The sequence below is a fragment of the Nannospalax galili genome, unplaced genomic scaffold (assembly GCF_000622305.1).
Source record: "Nannospalax galili isolate Female #2095 unplaced genomic scaffold, S.galili_v1.0 scaffold771, whole genome shotgun sequence".
Taxonomy (NCBI): Eukaryota; Metazoa; Chordata; class Mammalia; order Rodentia; family Spalacidae; genus Nannospalax; species Nannospalax galili.
Window position 1 is genome coordinate 290993 of NW_008329156.1, and position 22959 is coordinate 313951.

A 22959-nucleotide genomic window follows, 5' to 3' on the forward strand; every position below is an offset into this window, starting at 1 on the left:
TTCATAGTCAGGGGTCCCTCCTGTGAGGACTTCATAGTCAGGGGTCCCTCCTGTGAGGACTTCATAGTCAGGGGTCCCTCCTGTGAGGATTCATAGTCAGGGGTCCCTCCTGTGAGGGCTTCATACTCAGAGGTCGGGGAGGTCCAGTTCTTGCTGTCAATGTAAGAGACAGCGTCTAAATGTTACTATAGTGCAGCATAACGTAATAGTATTACACAATGATAGCTAATCAGCCTGAGGCCTGGCGGTAGAGGCCTGTCATCTCACCTACTCGGGAGGCTGAGGAAGGAGAATTGCAAGTTCAAGTCCTGCCTAGGCAACTTTGAAAGACCCTGTTTCTAAATAAAAAACTGTAAGAAGGTGGCTGGGGACATTGTCTAGTAGCAGAGCACCTGCCTAGGGTGTGCTAGGTCCTGACTTCAATCCCCAGTAACATACATGTGCACATACACACAAACATATATACACATGCACACATGTGCATAAACACAGGTATGTACCCAAACATATATGCATACAAACATAATAATACACATGTAGACACACACATACACAGAGACATACACATGTACACATGCACACATACACATTTAGATATACACACATATATGCAAACACAGATATATTCACAAACATACATACATACACACATACAAACACATATACACATACACATCTACACATGCACACATATGCCTAAACACAGTTATGTACCCAAACATATATGCATACGAACAGAATAATACACACACAGACATACACATTCATGTAGACATATACATGCACACACATACAAGCATTTAGATATACACACATGCACAAACACAAATATACACACAAACACATATACACAAATACACACAAATACATGAGCACAAATATATGAGCCCACACAAACACATAAGCATACACAAACACATACACACAAATACAAACACACACAAATACATATACACATGCACACACATGCACAAACACATACACACAAAACCAAAACTATCCTTAGCATGAAGAAGCTGTTTTCAGAGGAGGGTTTCCCTCCTGACAGAAGGCTGACGGCAGCCAGGCGCCACAGCAGGCATCACAGGCCAGTGACATTCACGGCAGCCTCGTGGACCTGGAGCCCAGAACAACGGTGGGAGCCAAGAAGCACAGGCGACCAATTGTTCTGGGAGGCAGGGGCAAGGGGCAGGGATGGGTTGGAATCTATGACATGCTGAAGAGCATAGATGTTTCCCGAAGGTGCAGGTCCTGGCCTTCAGTGCGGTCTACTCTGTCTCAGTTACATCACTCAGGTCCCAGCGTCAAACATTACAGTGACTTGTTCATTCAAAATCAGTGAAATGAAGTTGCTGGTGTCCCGTTCCCACCCACCCCCCCGTTGGCTGCTGTTGGTTTTGTGCTTGCCCCCCCGACCCCCGCAGGTCATGGTAATTACACTTATTTTCTTTTGGTTTGCCAATGCCACCCTCTCCGACCTCTGACCTATTTCAGGGTCACTTACACTCTTTCTTATCCTTCTAAAATCACTTCATTTAGAAAACAGTACAATTATTGTTGCCATTTTTCCATAGTGACATTCTGAAAGGTTTAATAAAGGATGTCTTATTCTGGTTATGAATTGACACATAACACGTATGAGTGTTTGTGGTGCCTGGTGTAATGTTTTGACATATGTGTGCAAGGTGCAATGACCAAACAGAAATTAGCATCTCTGTCTCCGTAGACATTCCTATGTTGGAAGATTTGGGATCCTCTGGTTATTTTTAAATATTTTATTTTTTTAATTATGTGCATATCTATGTGTGTCTGTGTGTGGATATGTACATGTGAGTGCAGGTACCCAACGGAGGCCAGAAGAGAGTGTTGGATCTCTCGAAGTTAGAGTTATAGGTAGTTATGAGCTGCCTGATGTGGGTGCTGGGAACCGAACCCCGATCCTCTGCAAGAGCAGCAAGCATTCTAGACCACGGAGCCATTCCTCCAGCCCCCTCCTCTGGTTATTTCAAAAAATGGATGCCACAGGTGAAGGAGAATGAGAATGCGTCAAATGTTTTAGCACCCGTGCTTGGTAGACATAGAGTCACCCCAGGCCTGGGGCAGTGCTGGCTAGATGTTGCTGGCATGCCTGGGAGGGGGTACTCACCAGGCAGAAGTCCAGGTGAGAAGTTTCTTTGGATTTTAATTTATTCTAAAACCTGCTGTTGTTTTACCATTCACTTTCCTTTATAATTAAAAAAAAAAACTTTTGCAGACTATGCATTCTGATTTGATCACACTTTCTATTTTGGTTTTTACTACCAAATGGCTTTCATTATTGGAGATTTAAAAAAAAATCATTTAACATCTGTTGTACAAGGTCTTCATTTTCTTACCCAAAACCTTCCTGGCTTTCTGCGTGTATTTCACTGTGTGGAGGAGTTCAGGGCTCATCGTATGAAGCCTTTCATTTTTCTTCTTAAAAAATATCTTGTGACTCTTGTTGTGGTGATGTTAACTCTGTGGAATGATTCAGAAGAACTTGGGTTCATAATATTCAGAAACAGTGGTCTGTTCTCTGTGCCTTCAGTAGCTATAGCTGTCAATAAACTTCTATGTTTTTTTCCCCCCAAATAGGTCTGGCAGGACTTTTGTTATTTCTAGCCACTCATGATTACGAATGAGATTTTTTTTCTGTTTTTTTTTTCTTTTCAATGACCACTTTTTGATATGCAGGAAAGCTTTTAAAGTTTTGTTCATTTATTTTGGAACAAGTCTCCTCTGGGGAACCGTCTCCTTTTTTCTTTAATCACTTTGTGGAAGATCCCCCCTAGTCTTTATTAAGTCCCTTCCTTCTCTGTCTCTCTTTTTCTAATCAGAAAAGGATGTTGAACATTGCCAGAAGACTTTCCCGAACCTATTGAAATCATATTTCCCCTTTGATCTGGAATTATGGTATATCACATGAGCAATGAATTATAGACATGTTCTTCATATGTCGTCACCCTTCTGTCCCGTGGTCACAGCATGTTGCTCCTTTAATGTACTTCTGGATTTCATCTGTGCACAAGGCTATCTGAATTCTAAACATCTGTTGGTGGTTAGGACCGTCTCCGAGCTCAGCGAGTTTCTCCCTCTGCGGGGCTCCTGCTTCCTCCGCCTTCCTCTCCTGCTGGTTCTCAGCTGTCCCATGAGATGACCTCCCCTGTCACTGCCCACCTCCAGCCAGCTGGGACACAGGGACAGGACTGTAAGTACAAGATGTCATCAGAGATGTGGTCTGGAAAGGCAGGTTGCAGGGTTTCTCCAGGAAGATGCAGATCCCTTTGATTGCCAGGAAGACATTGAGTTGATGTGTGAGACCAACCCCAACCCACTCTGATGCTTGTGTCACGGAGCGGGGTTTGTGTATACCAGTCTCAGAAGGACTTTCCTAGCAGAGTCCTGTCCCTTCTCTGCAGAAGTTGGAAATAATTGCTATAGAGAACTGGGAAGATAGCTCAGTTAGTGAAACATTCGCTGTGCAAGGATGTGGGCCCGAGTTCGGTCCCCAGAATCTTCACAAAAGAGAAAGGTACAGCAAAATACTTGCAATCCCAGGCCTGGAGAGGGGTGACAGGTGGCTTCCAGGGGCTCCCTGCCAGACAGCATAACCTGCTTGGTGAGTTCCAGGGCAGTGAGAAAACCTGTGTCAACAAAAGAAAAGGTGGACAGTGCCCAAGGAACAGCACCTGCGGTTCATCTCTGGCACACGTGCACACACACACACACACACACGCACACACACACACACACACTACAAAAATTATCTTAGTAAAGCTGCTTAATGTCATGCTCAATAATCAGCCTCCCCCTGGAGAAACCCTGCATCTATTTGACTGAATCTGTAGCTGATTTGAGAGATAAAGAACAATCTGGAAAACTTCTATTGTGAAGGGAATGTGGACTTCTGCTTTTGGATATTGGTGTCCAGTGCTCAGTAGCTCCCTCAAGCCCCACAAGATATAGATACGGATTTTTACTATATGTCAAGAATGCTGCTGTGGGATCCACCAAGCCCATGAGGTGCACAGGAAATTGTTGTTTCCACGGGAAGGTCCTTGGGGTTGGGTTGTTCTAAAGAAATGAGGCAGTGATATGCAAAGTCTTTCAAATGGGGAAGGACACAAAGCCAAAGTTGTGCTGGCAGGCCCTGGCCTATGAGCCTCTGATTGCAGGCCTGTTGCAAAGGAGCATTCAGCCAGATGCCCTTGACCTTGATTTCAACTTCTCTGCTTCCCTGAGTCATTCATTCATTCATTCTTTTCATTTATGCATACGTGTGTATGCCTGCTTGTATGTGCATGATATACATACAGTGCCTGAAGAGGCCAAAAGAGGGCATCAGATCTCCTGGAACTGGTGTTATACATAGTTGTGAGCTATCATGTGGGTGCTGGGAACCAAACCTGGGGCCTCTGAAAGATCAGCAAGTGCTCTTAACCACTGAGCCATCTCAGCTGCTGGTCGTTCAGAAGCAGAAGACCCAGGCTTTAAATGTTTTCCCATGTGGGCCTTCACCTGCAGTTTCTCTCTGAGCTCACAGGAGGGAGGGATTCCTGGGAGGCACCTTCCCTTGCTGTAAGCATTGCAAATGCGTCCCCCCCTCAATCAGGACCTAGCAGTTTCTTTTGGATAAGACATCCTAAAACAAAATTTGATGCATTAAAGTGGATGCAATTGCTTTTTGTTGTTGTTGATAATTTTTAAGAAAATATTTTATTATTTTTATTTTATATGTGTGAGTGTATTACTTGCATGAAGGTAGGTGCACCCATGTCGTGCAAAGCCTGTGGAGGTCAGAAGAGGGCATCAGATCCCCTGGAACTGGAGTTATAGCTGGTTGTCAGCTACCATGTGAGTGCTGGGAATTGAACCTGGGTCCTCTGTAAGAGCAGTCAGTCCTTTAACCGCTGAGGCATCTCTCCAGCCCCTGTTGCTGTTTTTGAGCTTCTATCAGTCAGTGTCCAGTTGGACCAGCTACAAATAAACCGTAAGCTGCTTTTAGGGTTAATAATTTGGGCAGTGATTGGTGTTCTGGTGTGAAGTAGCAAGCTGTGATTTCTGGCAGGTTCTCAGCCTGAGTGTCACTAATCTGGGATGCATCCACTGATCGGAGCCACTGCAGCAGCAGATGCATGCCGTGCCCTTTGTAGATAGCAAAACCCTCCAGGGACCAGGGAAGATGATAATTTGCCAGTCTGGGCATTAGTCTCCCAGCAACCTGACCTACAGTGGGGCAAAAAAACCCCACTAGATAGATCCCTTTTCCATGTGATGATGCAGCACAATCCTGTCTGTTCTGCATCTAAAAACTATGACGAAAGGAAGATGCAAGGGTCAGTCAGGCAGCCGCTGGACATGGCTTACAGGAGCTTATGCGTGAAGGTGTTCAGTAAGCATGGGGTTCTTAAGTTTAGAGACCTTATTGTGTTCAAAGAGCACAGGTCCAAATTGTCAAATGCTTTGTAGTTCCCCAAAATGCTAAGTAACCCAATCAAACATCTTTGAAATACAGCATAAATGAAGCAGAATTATTAAAATATCGTGTTTTGCTCTATGGAGGTGGAGCGGACCCAGGGCTGGATTGCTTAATCAAATCCTGGCTTCGTCACTTCATTTAATTTGCTCTTTCTGTACCTTGGTTTCTCAATCTGCTCATTGTAGATGGTAACAGGACTTGCAAAGTTATTTGTATAGTAAATTAATCAACATAAATACAGCAGCATTGTGTAGGGGCTGGGAATGCAGCTCAGTTGGCAGAGTGCTGGCCTAATCTGCATGGAGCCCTGGGTTTGACCCCCCCCAACACCTCATGTCACCTCCCCAGTTCTGGAAGGTAGAGGCAGGAGGTTCAGAGTGCAAGGTCATGCTCAGCTACATAGCGAGTTTGAGGTGCCTGGACTACAAGGTATCTTGCCTCAAAAACAGAGTGGCTAGAGAGACGGCTTAGCAATTAAGAGCACTGGCTGGACCCAGGTTCTGTTCCTTGTACCCATATGGCCACTAATGACCATCCATAACTGTAATTTCACAGGGATCTGATACCATCTTCTGGCCTTCTCAGGCATTGCACAACACAAATGCACTTATATACACACAGGTAAAACACTCATACACCCTAAAATTAAATTAAATTTTAAAAAAAGGTGTACTTTGTATACAGAATGTGTTTTATGTTTTATGGTTTTGGTATTTTTGTAAGTTGGAAATTCTTACTATAATGAGTTGGTTATGGAACACAAAATCAACATTTTTATAATTTATAGAAGGAACTCATACTTCTTACATGATGCTTGGAAAGCAGATGGGCAAGAGTACCAAGATGTGGTGCTAGAAACGGGCATTGTCACTGACAGGTCTATTTTTTGTAGGAGTTGTGATTTACAAAGCAAGACTGTGTTACAAAGATAAGTTTGAGTCTTAATATTTTTCCTTGACATATAAGAATGTTATAGGAAGTCTTTTACTCTCCACTCCTCTCCTTCCTCCCCTCCCCTCCCCTCCCCTTCCCTGCTCATGGCTCTCAGAAATTCTGGTCTGCCTGTGTTGATGCACCATAGGGAAAGCTTCATCCTGTCTTTCTTTGACCAGGGTCTTTCCAAATAGAATTCTGTATTTCTGTCCTTGGTGACAGCCCTCCTCCTTTCCTATGGAAACTTGTTCCTCGGTCCTTCCTAGCTATGAAGTACAGACCTCCTTAAGGCAGCCATTTTGGCTTTTTATATAAGGCTCTTGATAAATACTAACAAACCATCTTCAGACTGTATCAGTTGAACCTGAAAGAGGGGATAAAATATTCCTAGAGAGTTGACATCTTGGGCTTCTCTGTAATCAGTGCGACAACAGAAATGAGGAAAGAGAGTGATTAGAAGATTTGGAGATCAAGATCATTTTAGAGCTGAGAGAGAGAGAGAGAGAGAGAGAGAGAGAGAGAGAACATGCACTTGTGTGTGCATAGGCAAAACTACACTTTGAAGCTAACAGGAATTGAGGATAGCTGGCCCCCAGTCACCCAGCCTTGGTGCCAAATGGACTCTTCTGTCCTGCCTGGACCTAAGCTCCCACTGGAATGGCGTCACAACAGTGTCATCATGCTAGGCAACCAAGTGACAGTAAGACGTGGCTTCTCTCTCCTAGCTACACGGTGGGCACCGTGCAGGAGAACAACGACCAGGTCTGGAAGTTCCAACGCTACTTCCTGGTACAGGAATACTGCAACCGTCTCAACATCCCCTTCCCCTTCGTGGTCTTTGCCTACTTCTACATGGTGGTGAAGAAGTGCTTCAAGTGTTGCTGCAAGGAGAAAAACACGGAATCCTCAGCCTGCTGTGAGTGGCTGCCCCGTGGGTGCTTGGGTTCTGAGCCGGGGCTCTTCAGGGAAGGATGTGTGGTCCACATTGCCACAGCTGGTTCACTGTTTGCATCCTCATGGCTCTAAAGATCAGGCCTCAGGAGGCGTGGGGTGGGAAAGGCTTGCAGAGCTGATGGATAGCCTCATTTGGGGGGAGAACTGGGATAAACTAATAATGAACTAGTGTGTGGTACTAACAGAATTCATGGGTGGTGGGAAACCATAACTTCGAGGGCTTTTTCCCATTGTTTCTGTGAAGTTTATTCTCTTGGGGTCTTCAGTCTGAATTTCAACTGGGTCAACTTTTCAACTGAGTACAGGACTTTTCTGGTTGCTTTTATTAGTCAGTTTTCTGTCACTATATTAAAATGCCTCAGAAATTTAACTTGTAAAAACCAAAGGTTCACTTAGCTCACAGTGCTGGAAGGTGCAGTTCAAGACTGAGTGACTCCTTTGCTTTAGCTGGTGAAGATACCGGATGGCAGTGGCAGAGAGTGTGACAGCTAATCATGAGCCTGGAAGCAGGGAGAGGCTCAGATGTGTCTCATAATCCCCTTTAAGGGCATGCTAGGCCCTGCTTCTCAGAGGTAGTACCACCTTCTGACAATACCACCTTGGTGACCAACCCTTTAACACAGAGACGTTTGGGAGGGCTCATCCAACCCATGGCATTCTACCTCTGGTCCCCAAAGGTTCATGTCTGCCTCACAATGTAAGACACATTGACTTCATCCTTAGAGTCCCTGAAGCCTTAACTACTCCAGTATTGTTAAAACATTTGAGCTCAAAGTGTCATCTAAGACTCCAGGAAACTCAGGTATGAGCATCTGTAAGGATCAGAGAGAAAGTTGCACACTCCCAAGGTACAATGATGGGGTAGGTACGGGCGAACATTCCTATTCTGGAAGATAAGGCTAAGGCTATAGAGAGAAAGCAGCAGCCCACGGCAGACAGAAACCCAGCAGGGCTAACACCAAACCCAAGGACCCCGTGCCTGGCATTTAGGAACCACTGTGGTAGGAAGTGACCTCCTGCCCCTGTCGTTTTGCTGGCTGCAGCTCATAGCACTGTTCTCCAGGGCAGGTTTGCTTGCAGCCTGTTGCCTCCAGCACGCAGCTGGTACTTCTGTCTTCTGGGTCCCCAGAAGCTGCCAAGCCTCTTAATTTCACATTCACATAGATGCCTAGGTTGACTGGTGAGAGCTGCTCCTGGCTTCCTTGAACCATGACTGCGGTGGTATTTGAGTGCCTTGCTGTCTGAACATGGGGGAACATCACGATGCGGGGTAACCTGGAGGTCCTTTCTGAAACAGTTCTTCCCTGGAAATTCTTTGCAGTATATCTGCATTTGTACACCATTTAGCTTATCATGGGTGGTGAGGCCTTTTGGATTCCTGAAGTGTTCTAGTGGTGTGTTTCCTGTGATCCAGGTGCACAGGGCAGTTGCCTTCCTTTCTTATTGATGCTGCCACGCCCTGGTGTGTCCTGAATGCCAGTGGCAAGTAATGGTGCCATGACCTGCGGCACGTGACCCAGCACCTCTTTCGTGATTGGACTTACTTTCCTCTGCATGGATAGTGGGAGAAATGCCAGAGCCGTGTGGGAGAGCCTCTCAGCCCTTGGAAACTGTGCTCCTCAAATCCCGGTGCCCATCTTGAGGGCTGGGGGAAGAGCAGCTGTCACTGGGGGAGGCGTTTAAAACGCACCCTCCCCCGCAGCACTACGGAGAAAGAAATGTCCCTGTCAGGAAGGAGACGTTGGAGCTAGGGCTGGGGAGACAGCTCATTTAGTAATGTACAGGCCGTACAAGTATGAGGACCTGAGTTTGATCCCCACAATCCACTTTGCAAAAGCCAAGCATGGTGCTTATAATCCCATTGCTGGGGAGGCAGAGAGAAGCGGGTCCCTGGGGCCCCGTGGTCGGCCATCTTAGTCTGCATGAGCTCCAGACCAGCAAAAGACCCTGTCCCAACTAAGAAAGGTAGATCAATGGCAGCTGAGGAGTGACATCTGAGGTTGTCCTCTGATCTCTCCATGCGTGCACACACATGTGGAAACACGTGGGCACACACCCATGTGCATATACCACACGCACACACACACACACACACCACAAAGAAAGAGTGGGATCTGTGACAGTCTGGAAAGTGGGAAGTCTGTGCCTGAGGGGCAGCGGATGGACTGGTTTCGCCGCACTGCTTTGCCACGACTGGCTGGACGGTCCGCCCTGTTCACTCCGTCTTCCTGCTGTTTCCAGGTGTTGTGTCCTTTAACAACCGCTCGCGTGTGGTGTGTAGTGCTCTGGACCCCTTGGTATCTGATTAAAGGGACATGAACCGCCACTGGATTCAGGCTTCATGTTGGATGGATCACTCCTGTCTCTTTAATAGAATTCCAAATGTTTTGATGGTCCAAAAGGAAAATAGGAGTTTCATTAGCCTGGACGTGATCATTGATTAACTTGGACATGATCTTTGATTAACCTGGACACGATCATTGGTGGTAATTACAACCAATTTTACATGCCAAGAGCCATCATTTTTGCAGGTTCTTTAGATAAAACTGGAGGCAAAAATACTCTTAAGTCTGATCTCTGGTGTAATCCCTAGAGCTTTGACCGACAGCCTGGCATTCAGACTGTAAATGTACCACCAGATTTTAATGCATGCACAGGAGGAAGACTCTTCCTATTTGACTGTTTAACATCTTTATATTAAGACACTAAATGTCACTCTGGGGATGTCATTAACTGTTACATGTATGTCATTGTCTTTCTTGAAGAAAGTGTTTTGACAATTTGGGTAAGTAGTTGTCTCTTCCCTATTGCTTGCCTTCGAAGACCAAGTGAGGCATCACTCACTAAAGGAGAAGGGCTTTACATTAGGGACAGGAAATGGAAGCTCGGGTCTGGAATCTGAGTGTACTCAAAGACCACATCCAAATACCAGAGGCACTTAGCCACACGCACAGGTCTATCTTTGGTTCTATTTTGAGATCACATCATGGATTAAGTGTCTACAGGATCTGGGAGAAGACCGAGGGGTCCAATAAATGCCTTAGGAAGGTGCACACATTTCTTTTTCCTGAATGGGTACAAAGGAAGACTGAATAATCATAAAGAAAAAAGCAAAGTAATAATGGTGCTGCTGGAAATAAAATGAATACTCAGTGAAGTGGAGGACTGCCCGTCATATTGTCATTCACGTTGGCATGGTGGGCTGGGGGCTCCAGGGAACAAAGGCCCATCTCTCAGGACCTGATGTATACAGCCTGGGATCAGTAGAATCAGGAAACTCAGAGTACAAAGACAGCAACAGAGCATTCCAGCTGCAAGCTGGGGTTCGGAAGGCAGGACAAACACGCATTGTATCTCTCCAACTGATTTAATGATTAAGCACGATAAGATGATAAAAATGGAAACAGATCCACCCATTTAGCCAGGAAATGGGAAGGAGTTTCAGCTCCAGGAAGAAAACAGGTGGGTCAGAAATGCCTAGTATTTGCTTGGACCTGTCTCCCAGGGAGACCCTGGGAGAGATGCTCTCAGCACAGTTGGAGAAGCAGTTTGACCTGCTAATATGCACACACTCCAAACAGTTCTTACTCTGAGGGAGAGACAAAGAAACAGAGTGAAAGAGAGTTCACAGAAGGACAGACACCTTTTCCCCAGTGCTGACAGTGGTGATGGAGAGGAAGCCAGAGCCTGCTTTGCTCATAGGAGACTCCCCAGCCTGCTCAGTCACCATGGTCTGCCCACTTGCAGCCTTGTGGAGAGGGCTTGTTCCGAAAGCCATGGCCTTGTGCCTCCACCTGGACCCTAGCTACCCATCCATTCCCTAAATGCACTTTGCATCTGCCTCCAAATGAGAAAGTCATGGGTTTAATGCTGAAATTGCCCTTCTTTGAAGGAAGAATTCAAGATTTTTCAAGCAATGCTCAGGAAAGCGGAGTTCAAACATTCGTCTTGGTACTTGTTTGGCAAGATCTTCATGTCAGAAAAAGTGTGCTACCTGCTCATTGCATTTTTAGAAAACTTTTTTTTTTTTTTTATGATTTGCCAGGCAATCCGTAGTCATTACAGAACACTTCATGAAAGACACAGAAAAGTACAATTACGGATCAAGGGCACATGTGACCACCATCCAGAGATGTGTTATCAACTGCTAGCATTAACTTTTATGTAAATGTGTATTGATTGGATTGCACTATGCATATGCAGCCATAGTTTAATTGTTCGTTTATTTGATAATACACTGTAAACATGGTCAGTATCCATGAATTTTTAAAAATGTACATTCTAAAAATTTTGAACTATGAAATATTCAAGTGTATGGATGTACCATAATTAATTTAACCAATTCCTTATTGTTAAACATGTTGTTTGGTTTGATTCTTTTTCTTTCTTTCATTTATTTATTTATTTGTTATTTTAATTTCATGCGTATGCATGTATTGGCTGCATGTATGTTAAGTGCACTTGTGCCGTGCACTGCCCACGGAGGTCAGAAGAGGGTGTTGGATTCCCCTGGAACTGGAGTTAGGGGTGGTTGTTAGCCGCCATGTGGGTGCTGGGACCCAAACCCAGATCCTTTGCAAGAGCAGCTGGTGCTTTTAACCACTGAGCCATCTCTCCAGCACCTTTTTTTTAAAAAGAAAGATTAATTAAAAATTTAATTATATATATGTGGGGGTGGTGTACACATGGGTGCAGTGTCTGAGCATAGCGCCTGAGGACAACAGAAGAGGGCATCAGGTCCCCTGGAGCTGGAGGTACAGACAGTTGTGAGCTACCTGACATGGGTGCTTTGAACCGAGCTCAGGTCCTTTGTAAGAGCAGGATGGACTTTCAAACACTGAGTCATCTCTCTGTCCAGCCCCTGGTTTGACTCTTAGTAGCATATGATGTCATGATAAAAATTATATGGGTTCATTTTTGACTACATGAATCGTTTTTACAAAAGAGAAAAATCTCCGTAAAGAATATCACAGCTTTAAATATCTTGTGCCCCTGCAGCCTCCTCACCTCCATCACCTGGAGGTGTAACAACTGCTTCCCATGTTTCTACCAAGACAAATATGGCCGTTATTTTAGTCTGCTAGTTTTCCAGTAGAGTCAGTGAAGATGCTGTTGTCATTTCACTTGGCCTTGCTCTGATCGTCACAGAGGCAGCCATTTTCCTTGGATGTTTGTCACTCTCGTTCTAACTGCTGGCATCCAGGACTGTCACTCCTTTTTTGTGTTGAGTTCTTAGTGCTCTGCTTGGACTTTTACATGTGTTTTAGGTCGAAGGAAAGACATTGGAAACAACTACAAAATGCACTTGAAAAAAATTAGCTAGGAATTTCTGTTTTGTAAAATAATAACCACCATTTGAAAATAAAGATGTATTTGCTGGATGGAATTTACTGAAATCCAGCCACTGGCATGTTACTTCTACCTTTGGTCCCCAATTAATTCTTTTTAAATCTAGGAAGGTATTAGAGTTTGCAAACTCTTGAAAATGGATACTTTTAAATGGTAAATTAAGGGTCAAAATTGTCTAAATCTGTTCCAAGTGGCTGCCTGCACCAACATCTGTGCTTTTCTGTCCCTACAAATTCCTGATGTTTGCTGCCTGTTACATTGACACCACAAATGTAGCTGACCCGATGATGATGATGATGATGATGATGATGATCTATTCTTTTGTTTGGCCTTTATCTGAAAGACTCAGACACCATAAGAAATTGAACCACGAGCCTCTTGGGCACATCTTTGGCCAGTTTTTACAGCATGCCCTTGCTTAGAGGACCGGGAAGCTCTAGAGGGTAGGAATTTTCTCTGAGGGGGATGGAGAGATAACTCAGTGGTTAAGAGCACTGGCTGTTCTTACAGACAACCCAATTTCGGATCCCAGCACCCACATGGCAGCTGACAACCGCCCATAGCTCCAGTTCCAGGGTATCTGACGTTCCCTTCTGTCCTCTGGGCACTGCACGACATGGGTGCACTTACACACATGCATGACATGGGTCCATTTACACACATACATGACATGGGTGCACTTACACACATGCAGGTATAACACTCATACACAAAAATAAATTAATAAATAAATTTTTCAAAACATTTTATTTATTATTTTTATTTTATGTGTATGAGTATATTGCCTGCATGTATGTGAGACCCATGTTGTGCCATGCCCACAGAGGTCAGAAGAGGGCGTCAGATCCCCTGGAACTGGAATTACAAACAGTTGTTAGCCACCATATGGGTGCTGGGAGCCAAACCCAGGTCCTCTGCAAGAGCAGCCAGTGCTCATAACTGCTGAGCCATCTTTTTATTTATTTATTTTTTTAATTTTATGTGTATGAGTGTATTGCCTGCATGTAAGTGAGTGTAGCTGTGTCGTGCTTTGTCACGGAGATCAGAAGAGGGCTTCAGATTCCCCTAGGACTGGAGTTAAGGATGGTTTATAGCTGCCATGTGGGTGCTGGGAATCAAACACGGGTCCTCTGCAAGAGCAGTCAGTGCTCCCAATCGCTGAGCCATCTCTCCAGCCTCATAAATATTTTTTTAAAAAAGAATTTGAGATTCTCGCCAGACAGCCTGTTCAAGGAAAACAACAATGACATCATCAGCTTCTCTCCTCCAAAGACCTTATCCTGGCTTTAGGTTGAGAGTTGAAAAAACAATTAGTATTTTCCACCTGAATGGTTTAGCATTTTCATGCCATCAGAATGGCAAAGGAACACATATCAAATGTGAGAGCCCACATCATTAGTGGGATGATTTGGCTAAGTCGCAAAACACACAAAGTTTGAATTGATCTCTATTTAGAATAAAGATTGCAATTTTAGTTCAGGCAGGCAGCTCGGTTTCCTCATTGTTACAGAGAAATCCATTAATGTTCCATCGCTCTAGTCCTGTCGCTAGCAAGTAATGTTAGATCAGCTGGCATAGGACAAATGTGATTCTCCTAGTTCCAAGTCTCTGAAAATGCCTGGCAGGTGTTGACTCAGGAAGCCAAGGAAATAATGTGACTGTTTTCCTTTTCTCATTATTCAAGGTTCCAGAACCGAGGACAACGAGACTTTGGCGTGGGAGGGTGTCATGAAGGAAAATTACCTTGTCAAGATCAACACGAAAGCCAACGACAACTCAGAGGAGTATGTCAGTCACTCAGTTGTGTGTGGCAAGACACTCTTTGTATATGTAAGCTGGCAGAACAGAGGCCGCTTGCTTGAGCATACTCAACAAGGCCTATTTTCAGTGGATAGACATAGTGCCTCAAAGGTATCACATGGGCAGTTGAAGACGACTGACATTGTTTGACATCTTCACAGGGGAGAAATCACACCCCAGTTCTCCAGATGGTCCTTTAAGGGCATGGGGGCTAAGGGGTGGTTGGAGACCGCAGTGGAAGAGGTGAGCAGGGCTCTTTCTCTTGGGATAGCACGCATATGCTGTGTTCTAGACTCTGAGATCTTGGGTGTAGAAAGGACAGATCTTATGAACCATGGGACAGGTAACCAGAGCCACAGCTGTAGAAATGGGTTCCAGGATGACTCAGAGGCCATGGACAGTTGTATGGGGCCACTGCATGTTTCTCTGTGGTACTGAAATACAGAGATTTGAAGGCGGCCTGTGACAAGCTGTCCTTGGAAAGTCTTGACCATCATATTTAAATTGCATGGGCAATTTATTAATGCCTGTGTCATTCACAAAGTGTCTTTAAACTTCTTGTAGAAATAGGGAGCTAAGTCCATAGGCAGTATACTAGTTGTGCATTACAGAATCTGTGGAAGCCTCTTCTTCCTGTTGGGAAGGCTGGCATTCCTCACTGACAGCTGCCACTCTTCCTGGGAGCTCAGAACATACCTCAAAATGTGCTCTAAACAGTATGGGTAAATATGAGCACAGCTAATCCTTTGTTAGGACCACGTGGCACTGAAGGAAGCTTAGGATGCTTTTTCTTGGGACTGTGTAGATTCTAGACTCTGGGCTCCTGGGTGTGGAGGAAGGACAATCTTATAAGTCACCGTTTTCCACCTCTATGAGCAGACATAGCATTTATTTGCTGACTTTGTAATTGGGGTGAGAAAGGGATTCTACTTTGTTTGGGCAGGCGGAAGAAAATCAGAACGGTCAGTGCAGTTGATCCTTAACTCATTTGAAAATGAAGACAATGTAGAATCTGTATTCGCCCATGGATAGATGAAAACAGAGCCAGAAGCCCTCAGATTTCCTCTCACTCATTTCCTTTTCCAATTTCCTTACAGAATGAGGCATCGATTTAGACAACTGGATACAAAGGTATGGCTCAGAGTATGGGAATGATTTATTTTATATTTAGTATCTTTAAGCTTTCAGCTAGAGGCTGGTATATCTGGTCAGAAAACAAAACAAAACAAAAAGATTCATTGTTAAAAACAGACTAGACATGATTCTGATCTTTCTTCAGTTGTCTTTATGATTTACCTTTATGATTACCTTCCAGCAGGGGGCTGGAGTGGAATTACTTCTTAAGCTCCCAAACCTCATGGGGAACACTTCGAAAGTGACACTTCTGTGGTCTCCTTGGTGGTTAGTTTTAGTTGTCAACTTGACGTGATCTAGAATCACCTAGGAAGAGATTCTCGGTGAGGGATCATCTGGATCAGGTGGGTCTGTGGGCATGTCTATGAGGGATTGTCTTGATGACATCAATTGATGTGGGAAGACCCGGCCCACTGTGGGTGACACTGTTCCCTGGGTTTGGGTCCTGGAGGGTGTAAAAGTGGAGAAAGTGGGCTGAGTGTAGACATGCACGCATTCTTTGTCTCTGGTTGTGGATGTGCTCCGACTAGCTCCCTCAAGCTCCCACCACTGTGACTTTCCAGCTTTGAGACACTGTTACCTGGAACTTGGAGCAGAAATCAACCCTTTCTCCCCTAAATTGCGTTTTGTCAGGGGTATTTTATCACGGCAACAGGAGATGAAACTCAGAGTGTTTCTAAAATCTTTTCTACCTCTGTCTAACCTCAGGCCCCATTCTTATGCTCTCTGCTGTAAAGATGTTTGCAATTGCAGGGAACACCTGTGAGGCTCAGAAGAGCTGTTTTGGAGCTTGTGAGCGTCTGTGTCAGGTTTTGATGACATTCTGATTTGATATTCACAGTATGGAAGGCGCAGAGAAAGTCTGAGCACAAACATGTGCCAGGCGAGTACAGGAACTGGAAACAAGGATCAACCTTTTGACAGCTGATCCATAAATTCTAGATCCCTGGTAGACTGTGAGGCGGTGGTTCCTGGTGTTTTATCGTGGTGATTTGGGGATGAGAAGGACATCTTGGAACCTTGCATGGTGATGCTCATGAAATCCCCTCAGTGTTGGACTGTGACATTTGGACAACATCCCTCTGCTTTATCAGAATCGTCAGTCCTCAGGAACATATCCATAGTAGATTCTCTATAAATATTTATTGACTGAATGATTGATAAACAAAAGGTGCCCCTTGCAGGGCTCTAACAGGAGAACTTATTCATTCATATTCTTATTTATTTCTGTGCAACTTGCCAAGTTTAAAGCACTGAAGCTATGTCTTCATGGACCTCACTTTGTCTTCCTTGAGGTTTATGATTAGAGTGGTGGGCAGTGCTTGGTGCTGAGGGTGTTCCTGTTCCCTCTAGAGAAGCTCTTCTCTCCTTCGAGTTCCACTGTTCTTGGCTGTGGAGCTGCCTGCTCTTTACGTTGGCATTGTCTACTTGGCATAATGGTGCACTATGTGTTGGTGGATGTATGTTTTAGTCTATCATTGGTGGACTCCTGCTGTGCTACAAATGCTTCATGGACATCTTGTTCATGATGTTGTGGGTCAGGAACTCAGGAATGCTGGTGGGATAATTCTACTGTTCCCTGTGGTCTTGGGAGCTGGGTCAGCTGGTCAGTTCAGAATCTGACCCTGCAATGTTCTTCTGGATAGCCTTGCTGACCTAAATGGAATCCCATTGTTTAGGGCTGGTCCATGTGGGTAGGCTTTCCATGACATGGTGGTTTGGGGGAGAGCTCCTTCTTAGAAGCTTCCAGTGCGGTTGAGTGAGACCTGGAATGGGCACAAGGTGTCTTCTACCAATAGGTCCCCAGAGGCACAAGTCAGCCAAGACTCAATGATGTGGCAGTCAGCCCAGGCTCAAGAAGAGTAGTTTCATGCTCTTGATGTGGAAGTGGTCCGTGTGCACAAGGAGGTGGGGGTAGGTAGGGAGGTTTGAAGAGGAAGAACGAACAGGGGCAACCATCTTTGGAGATGCATTATCATCTTTCTCTGTTTCTCTGTTTTTGACTCTCTCTGTTCGTGTCTCTGTCTGTCTGTCTCTCTCTTGCAATCCTCCTCAGATTCCTTAATGCTGGGACTGCAGGCACGCGCCACCACATTCAGCTCCGGTTATGCATGTCATTGTAGCATCTCTGGTCCCAACGTTACCGATTCTGGCATTCGCTGAGGGGCCAGAGACTCCTGTCTCATTACAGTTGAGAATCTGTACATCAGTGATCATGTTGGATGTGTGTTATGAAAATCAGGGAAGAAACAGTGAAGTGTGGGATATTTTTAAGGATGTGAGACTTGAAGGATGCTAAGAGATGCATGAAAGAACAACAGGAAATGGGATTCTAAGATTGGATGTTCATATTAGATACACTTAGTAGAAGCTTCATTACTAGCAATAAATAGTAAAACCTACAAATATATTCACTTTTCTGCATTGCATATTTATATTAAATATAGTGCCCGCTGTTTCTACACATAGGTCACAGAGCACACAATTTTTCCTGAACACCTGTTGTGTGCCAGGCATTGGGCTAAATCTGTGAAAAGAGACGTGGCCTCTGAATTTTATGAATGAACCTTGCATTACATGGTTTGGGCACAGGGGTGTTTTCAAGCTAACTGGTTTAGAAGCACACAGCAGTAGCAATTTTCAGTGCAGCATCTGGATGTGTAGAGCAGACTGCTTGCATCTGCAGTGGAAGGGAACAGCTGTGAGGGCCTTGAGTCAGGAGAAGTGTGGCTGCACCATTAATGGGGTGGAGAGTCTGAACCAGGGGGGGTCATGGAAGTGATGACCTAGGGTGTCACAGAGAATGAAAATTGTAGCTGAAAGCTGTCTCCACTCATGTAAATCATGGGTCTCTGGAGACCTCGGAGAAGTGCTCACTGTCTGTCCCCTTTGTATCCACCTGGCCGTGGAGCTTGTCCCTTCCTGGTTCCCATCAGAAGCCACCTACGCCACGCATTTTGTTGGTTTGCGCAGCTTTGGGGCAGACTGTGGGAAACCCCAGCCACTTTGCACAGCGCCTCCCGCATCCTACAAGCTGCGTTGCTGCCTCCTCTCCTCACAGACTTCTCTCCTTCCCTTTCTAGTCCCCTCTGTGTCCTCTTTCCGAACTGTTCTCGTTGATTAACAAAATCCCCTCGAGGAAATGAAAACATTCTCCATCTCATTATATCAGCAAAGAAAGTTACAGCTAATCCGAGGGCCCTAAGTAGGGGGTCTTACCCTAAGTAGGGGGTCTTACCCTAAGTAGGGGGTCTTACTATGCCATGTTCATTTCAGCAGCTACTAGCCCCATGGTTTCTTTTTCCTGTTTTAAGTTAAAGGAAGAGTTTATTACTAGAAATAAGCCCAACTTCAACAGATTCTTTTTTCCCTTGATTAAGTCATACAGCAAACTGGAAACTATTCTACAGAAATCAGAATCCACCCATGAACTTTTATAAACTATACCAAGGTGGCATGTAGTTTAAAACGAGGCTGTGAATCTTGTGTAATAAGTCTTTGGAACATGCACATATCTAAAATAATTTTGTATACTGTTTATGAAAGGTATATTTTGGGGTTTACTGTTTGTTTGTATATTTGGGGGAGACTGTCCATATCATATTAATAGCTATACTTTTTATTCATATTACATTTTAAAGCAAAACTGTATTAATGGCTTATGATTTTATAATGTAGTATTGCATATATCTGCATACATTTGCATTTGTATGTCTGCCGTCTGCTCTCACTGTAACCTGCTTTGTCTAGGTAAAGACTTGTGACTTGCATTTTAGTACAGCTGATTTTAATTTGTTTCCTAGCTGCTAACCCTAGTAGCAATAAACAGTCTGATAATCTCCTGCCACTCGCTCTGCCTGCCCTCCATGTGCCATATTTGCTGTTTACTGTGCTTGCCTGTTTCATGAAAAAAGGCTTAGAGCAATCACTTAAAAATGGAACATTGGAAAACTTGTCTTAAGATGAGTTCTACTTTCCCCCTTTCTAAGCTTAATGATCTCAAGAGTCTTCTGAAAGAGATTGCTACTAAAGTCAAATAGAGCGACATGAACACTCGAGGGGAAAAATGCAGCTATAACAAGGTGAGTTGTCTGAGGATTTGTTTTCTTTGCTCAGAAGATTTCTGCATTTTAAGATGATTTTAAAATCACGACAGCTTTCTCATTTAGTTTATTTTCATGTGCTAGAGGGGTTGACAGTAATGCATTGTGTCTCCCCAAATCAAATAGTTCAGACTCTAAGGCTGAAGGGTGGTGTCCTTCCTCTCGTTTCCTCCCTGCTGGTGTCCGCAGTGCATTTAGCTTGTGGGCTTTGCAAAGTGCTGCCTGCCTTACAGACATTTCCACGTAAACGGAAACAAGGTCACACTGCTCTAAAACTTGCTATTTTTTTTCATCCCTAATACTCGATCACAGATATTTTTGCAGAAACATGCCTAAAATGTACCTTATCCACGTGATGTCTTATTGTGTAGGTTGCTGTGGATAAGCAAGTATGTGCTGATCACCTCTTTACTAACCAAAAAAGTGCTAGTAAGGCATTGAGGGCTGTTAGCTCATTGCAAAATCAAATGTCATTCAATCAACTGGCAAAACCTTCCTTTGCTCCAGGATCTTGCCATTTGCTTTGATTATGTTTCCCAGAACCTGTCCAATCCTGAGACCACTGTTAAAAATGTTGTTAGGAAAGGGCAGTAGGGGATGGGGGGAGGGATGGGGCAGGAGATGGGGGATAGTGGGGGCCAATAATGGGTGTTTCGTGGGGCTAGAAGTAATTCTAAGGAGTGGAAATGTGATGAAGAACTGCCTTCTTTTTCCTTCCATTAGTACTGACCAAGTGTGCTGAGGGGTCAGGGCTTGATGTGCTGAGGGGTCAGCGCTGTGATGTGCTGAGGGGTCAGTGCTGTGATGTGCTGAGGGGTCAGCGCTCTGATGTGCTGAGGGGTCAGTGCTGTGGTGTGCTGAGGGGTCAGTGCTCTGATGTGCTGAGGGGTCAGCGCTGTGATGTGCTGAGGGGTCAGCGCTCTGATGTGCTGAGGGGTCAGTGCTCTGATGTGCTGAGGGGTCAGCACTGTGATGTGCTGAGGGGTCAGGGCTGCGATGTGCTGAGGGGTCAGGGCTGTGATGTGCTGAGGGGTCAGAGCTGTGGTGTGCTGAGGGGCCTGCACTCTGATGTGCTGAGGGGTCAGCGCTGTGATGTGCTGAGGGATCAGGGCTGTGATGTTCTGGCTCCTTGCACTGACCTCTCACACTGGTCCCTCACACTGACCCCTCACATTGACGTCTCGTGCTGATCCCTCCTGACTCCTCACACTGATGGCCTCTTGTACTAACCTCTGAGTCCTTCCTCTGGTCCCTCATGTGTGTAGTAGGTACTTGAACTGTAGAAGTTTCCTCCATGGAGTGGTCATGCTGCAGGAAAACCTTAGTGCATCAGGCCCATTTCAGTGTTTCTGATACTCATCTGTTCCTTGAGTTCTGACAGTCACAGATCTTATCTACGTACCCTCTGTATGGAAGCTTACACCGGATGCCGTGTAAGTCGGAAAGCTGAGTACCACTTATAATAAACTGTAGCTTGAACTTTGAGATACTTGCAGTTTTTCTTTATTCATGAGCAGACAGAAAAACAGGGACAGACAAAACAGTGCAAATGATTTAAAGTCTAAATGTGGCTAAAGAATTGTAATAATCAGAATAAGGTTCCAGTGCAGACCGGTACATCTGCCTTGGGAAGCTCGGACTCTGTCTGCCCTTCTCTTTCAAGTGTTTGAGTGTGAGTGCAGTGAGTGAGCAGATGGGCCTCCTTCCTGGCCCCCTGGCCTTTGACCGGCTTTGACCTTTGTTATTGATACTGAGACTTAATGAACCAGTGAGCAGAAATGACTTGGAAGGATGTGACTTCACTTTGTGTGTGCTGGTGTATATGCGCAGTGTGTGTGTGTGTGTGTGTGGTGTGTGCACTGGGTGCTGGTGTGTGTGTGTGTGTACAGTCTGTGCACTGGCATGTGTACACATGTATGCAAAAGAAAGACAACAAAAAAGCATCTAAGAAAACGGGTGTCAAAGCCAGGTATGGTGGCCATGCTCGTACCCAGCACTGCGGACGTGGAGACAGCTGGTTCTCTGGGGCTCCTTGGCCAGCTAGCCTAGCCGTAGGGAGTCTTAGGCCAGTGAGAGACCCTGTCTCAAACAAAAGGTGGACAATGGGCTAGAAAGATGGCCCAGTGGTTAGGAGTATTGGCTGCTCTTGCAGAAGACCTGGGTTTAAATCCCAGCACCCACATGGCGGCTAACAACTGTCCATAACTTCAGTTCCAGGCGATCTGATATCCTCTTCTGTCCTCCATGGGCATTGCACAACATGAACACACTTACATACGTGGAAGTGTAATACTCGTACACATAAAATAAAAGTAAATAAATAAATAATGTTTAAAAGGTGGACAGCATTTGAGGAACAATACCTGAAGTTGTTCTCTGACTTACACATGCATGTGCACACACTTGCATGGTCACCTGCATGCACAAATACACACACACACAGACACACAGACATAGACACGCACACACACATACACACACATAGAGAAAACAAGTGTCCTATGAATTTTCAAACAGTGATACCTTTAGAAACAACGAATTTGTCAATTCCCATTTTTGTGTATACTCCCAAGATCTTTCTTGACATCTTCATATCCTTAAGAAATTCACTGAAAATTCAGTTTCCTAGGCACCAGCATTTTTAGTCTTCTGATGTCTTGTAATGCTTCTTTCTCTAGATGGCTCAGTGATCGTTTTCCTCTGGGGTGGCGTCAAAGGGCAAAGATGTTCAACCTCCAGTGGGTGTGAACTTCCACAGTCCAGGTAGCAGCTTGTGGTCCAGTCACTTGAAAAGGACTAAACAGATGACCGTGCGTGCGTGTGTGGGCAGCCTTCCCCAGCATGGCCAGGGAGGAAGGTCCTTGGAGATGGCTGGTTTCCTAGCAAGTGGTCTCCTGGTTCTGTTGTGCTTTCTAAAGGAGAAAGTATCTGTAGACGATCTTTTGGAAGTCATCTGAAAACTGCATTTTGATAAATTGTTCCAATTTTCAATTTGATCATCTACTCACTTTTAATTTTTGTGGAAATCGCTGATTGGCTTGTTGGCTTTCTGGGTCTTACCCTAGTTTGAATGACTTGGGCCTTGCTTGGTGAACCTCACACAGCTCCTCACTGACAGACTTTTGGAGAAACAGTCACAATCACAAGATAATCTCAGCTTTCCATTGCACACTCGGATGCTGTCTC

The 22959-nt window shown here is 44.9% G+C and overlaps 1 protein-coding gene across 1 annotated transcript in view; it reads left to right on the plus strand.

Annotated features, from left to right (window-relative positions):
- Nucleotides 1-22959, plus strand: part of Trpm8 (transient receptor potential cation channel subfamily M member 8) — a 117957-nt gene that overhangs the window by 92581 nt on the left and 2417 nt on the right. Inside the window, exons 22-25 of the mRNA XM_008834505.2 lie at nucleotides 7159-7349; nucleotides 14421-14520; nucleotides 15634-15667; nucleotides 19660-19752. Coding sequence (XP_008832727.1) covers nucleotides 7159-7349; nucleotides 14421-14520; nucleotides 15634-15667; nucleotides 19660-19710 — 376 coding nt within the window. The 3' untranslated portion in view covers nucleotides 19711-19752. The remainder of the gene's footprint in view (nucleotides 1-7158; nucleotides 7350-14420; nucleotides 14521-15633; nucleotides 15668-19659; nucleotides 19753-22959) is intronic.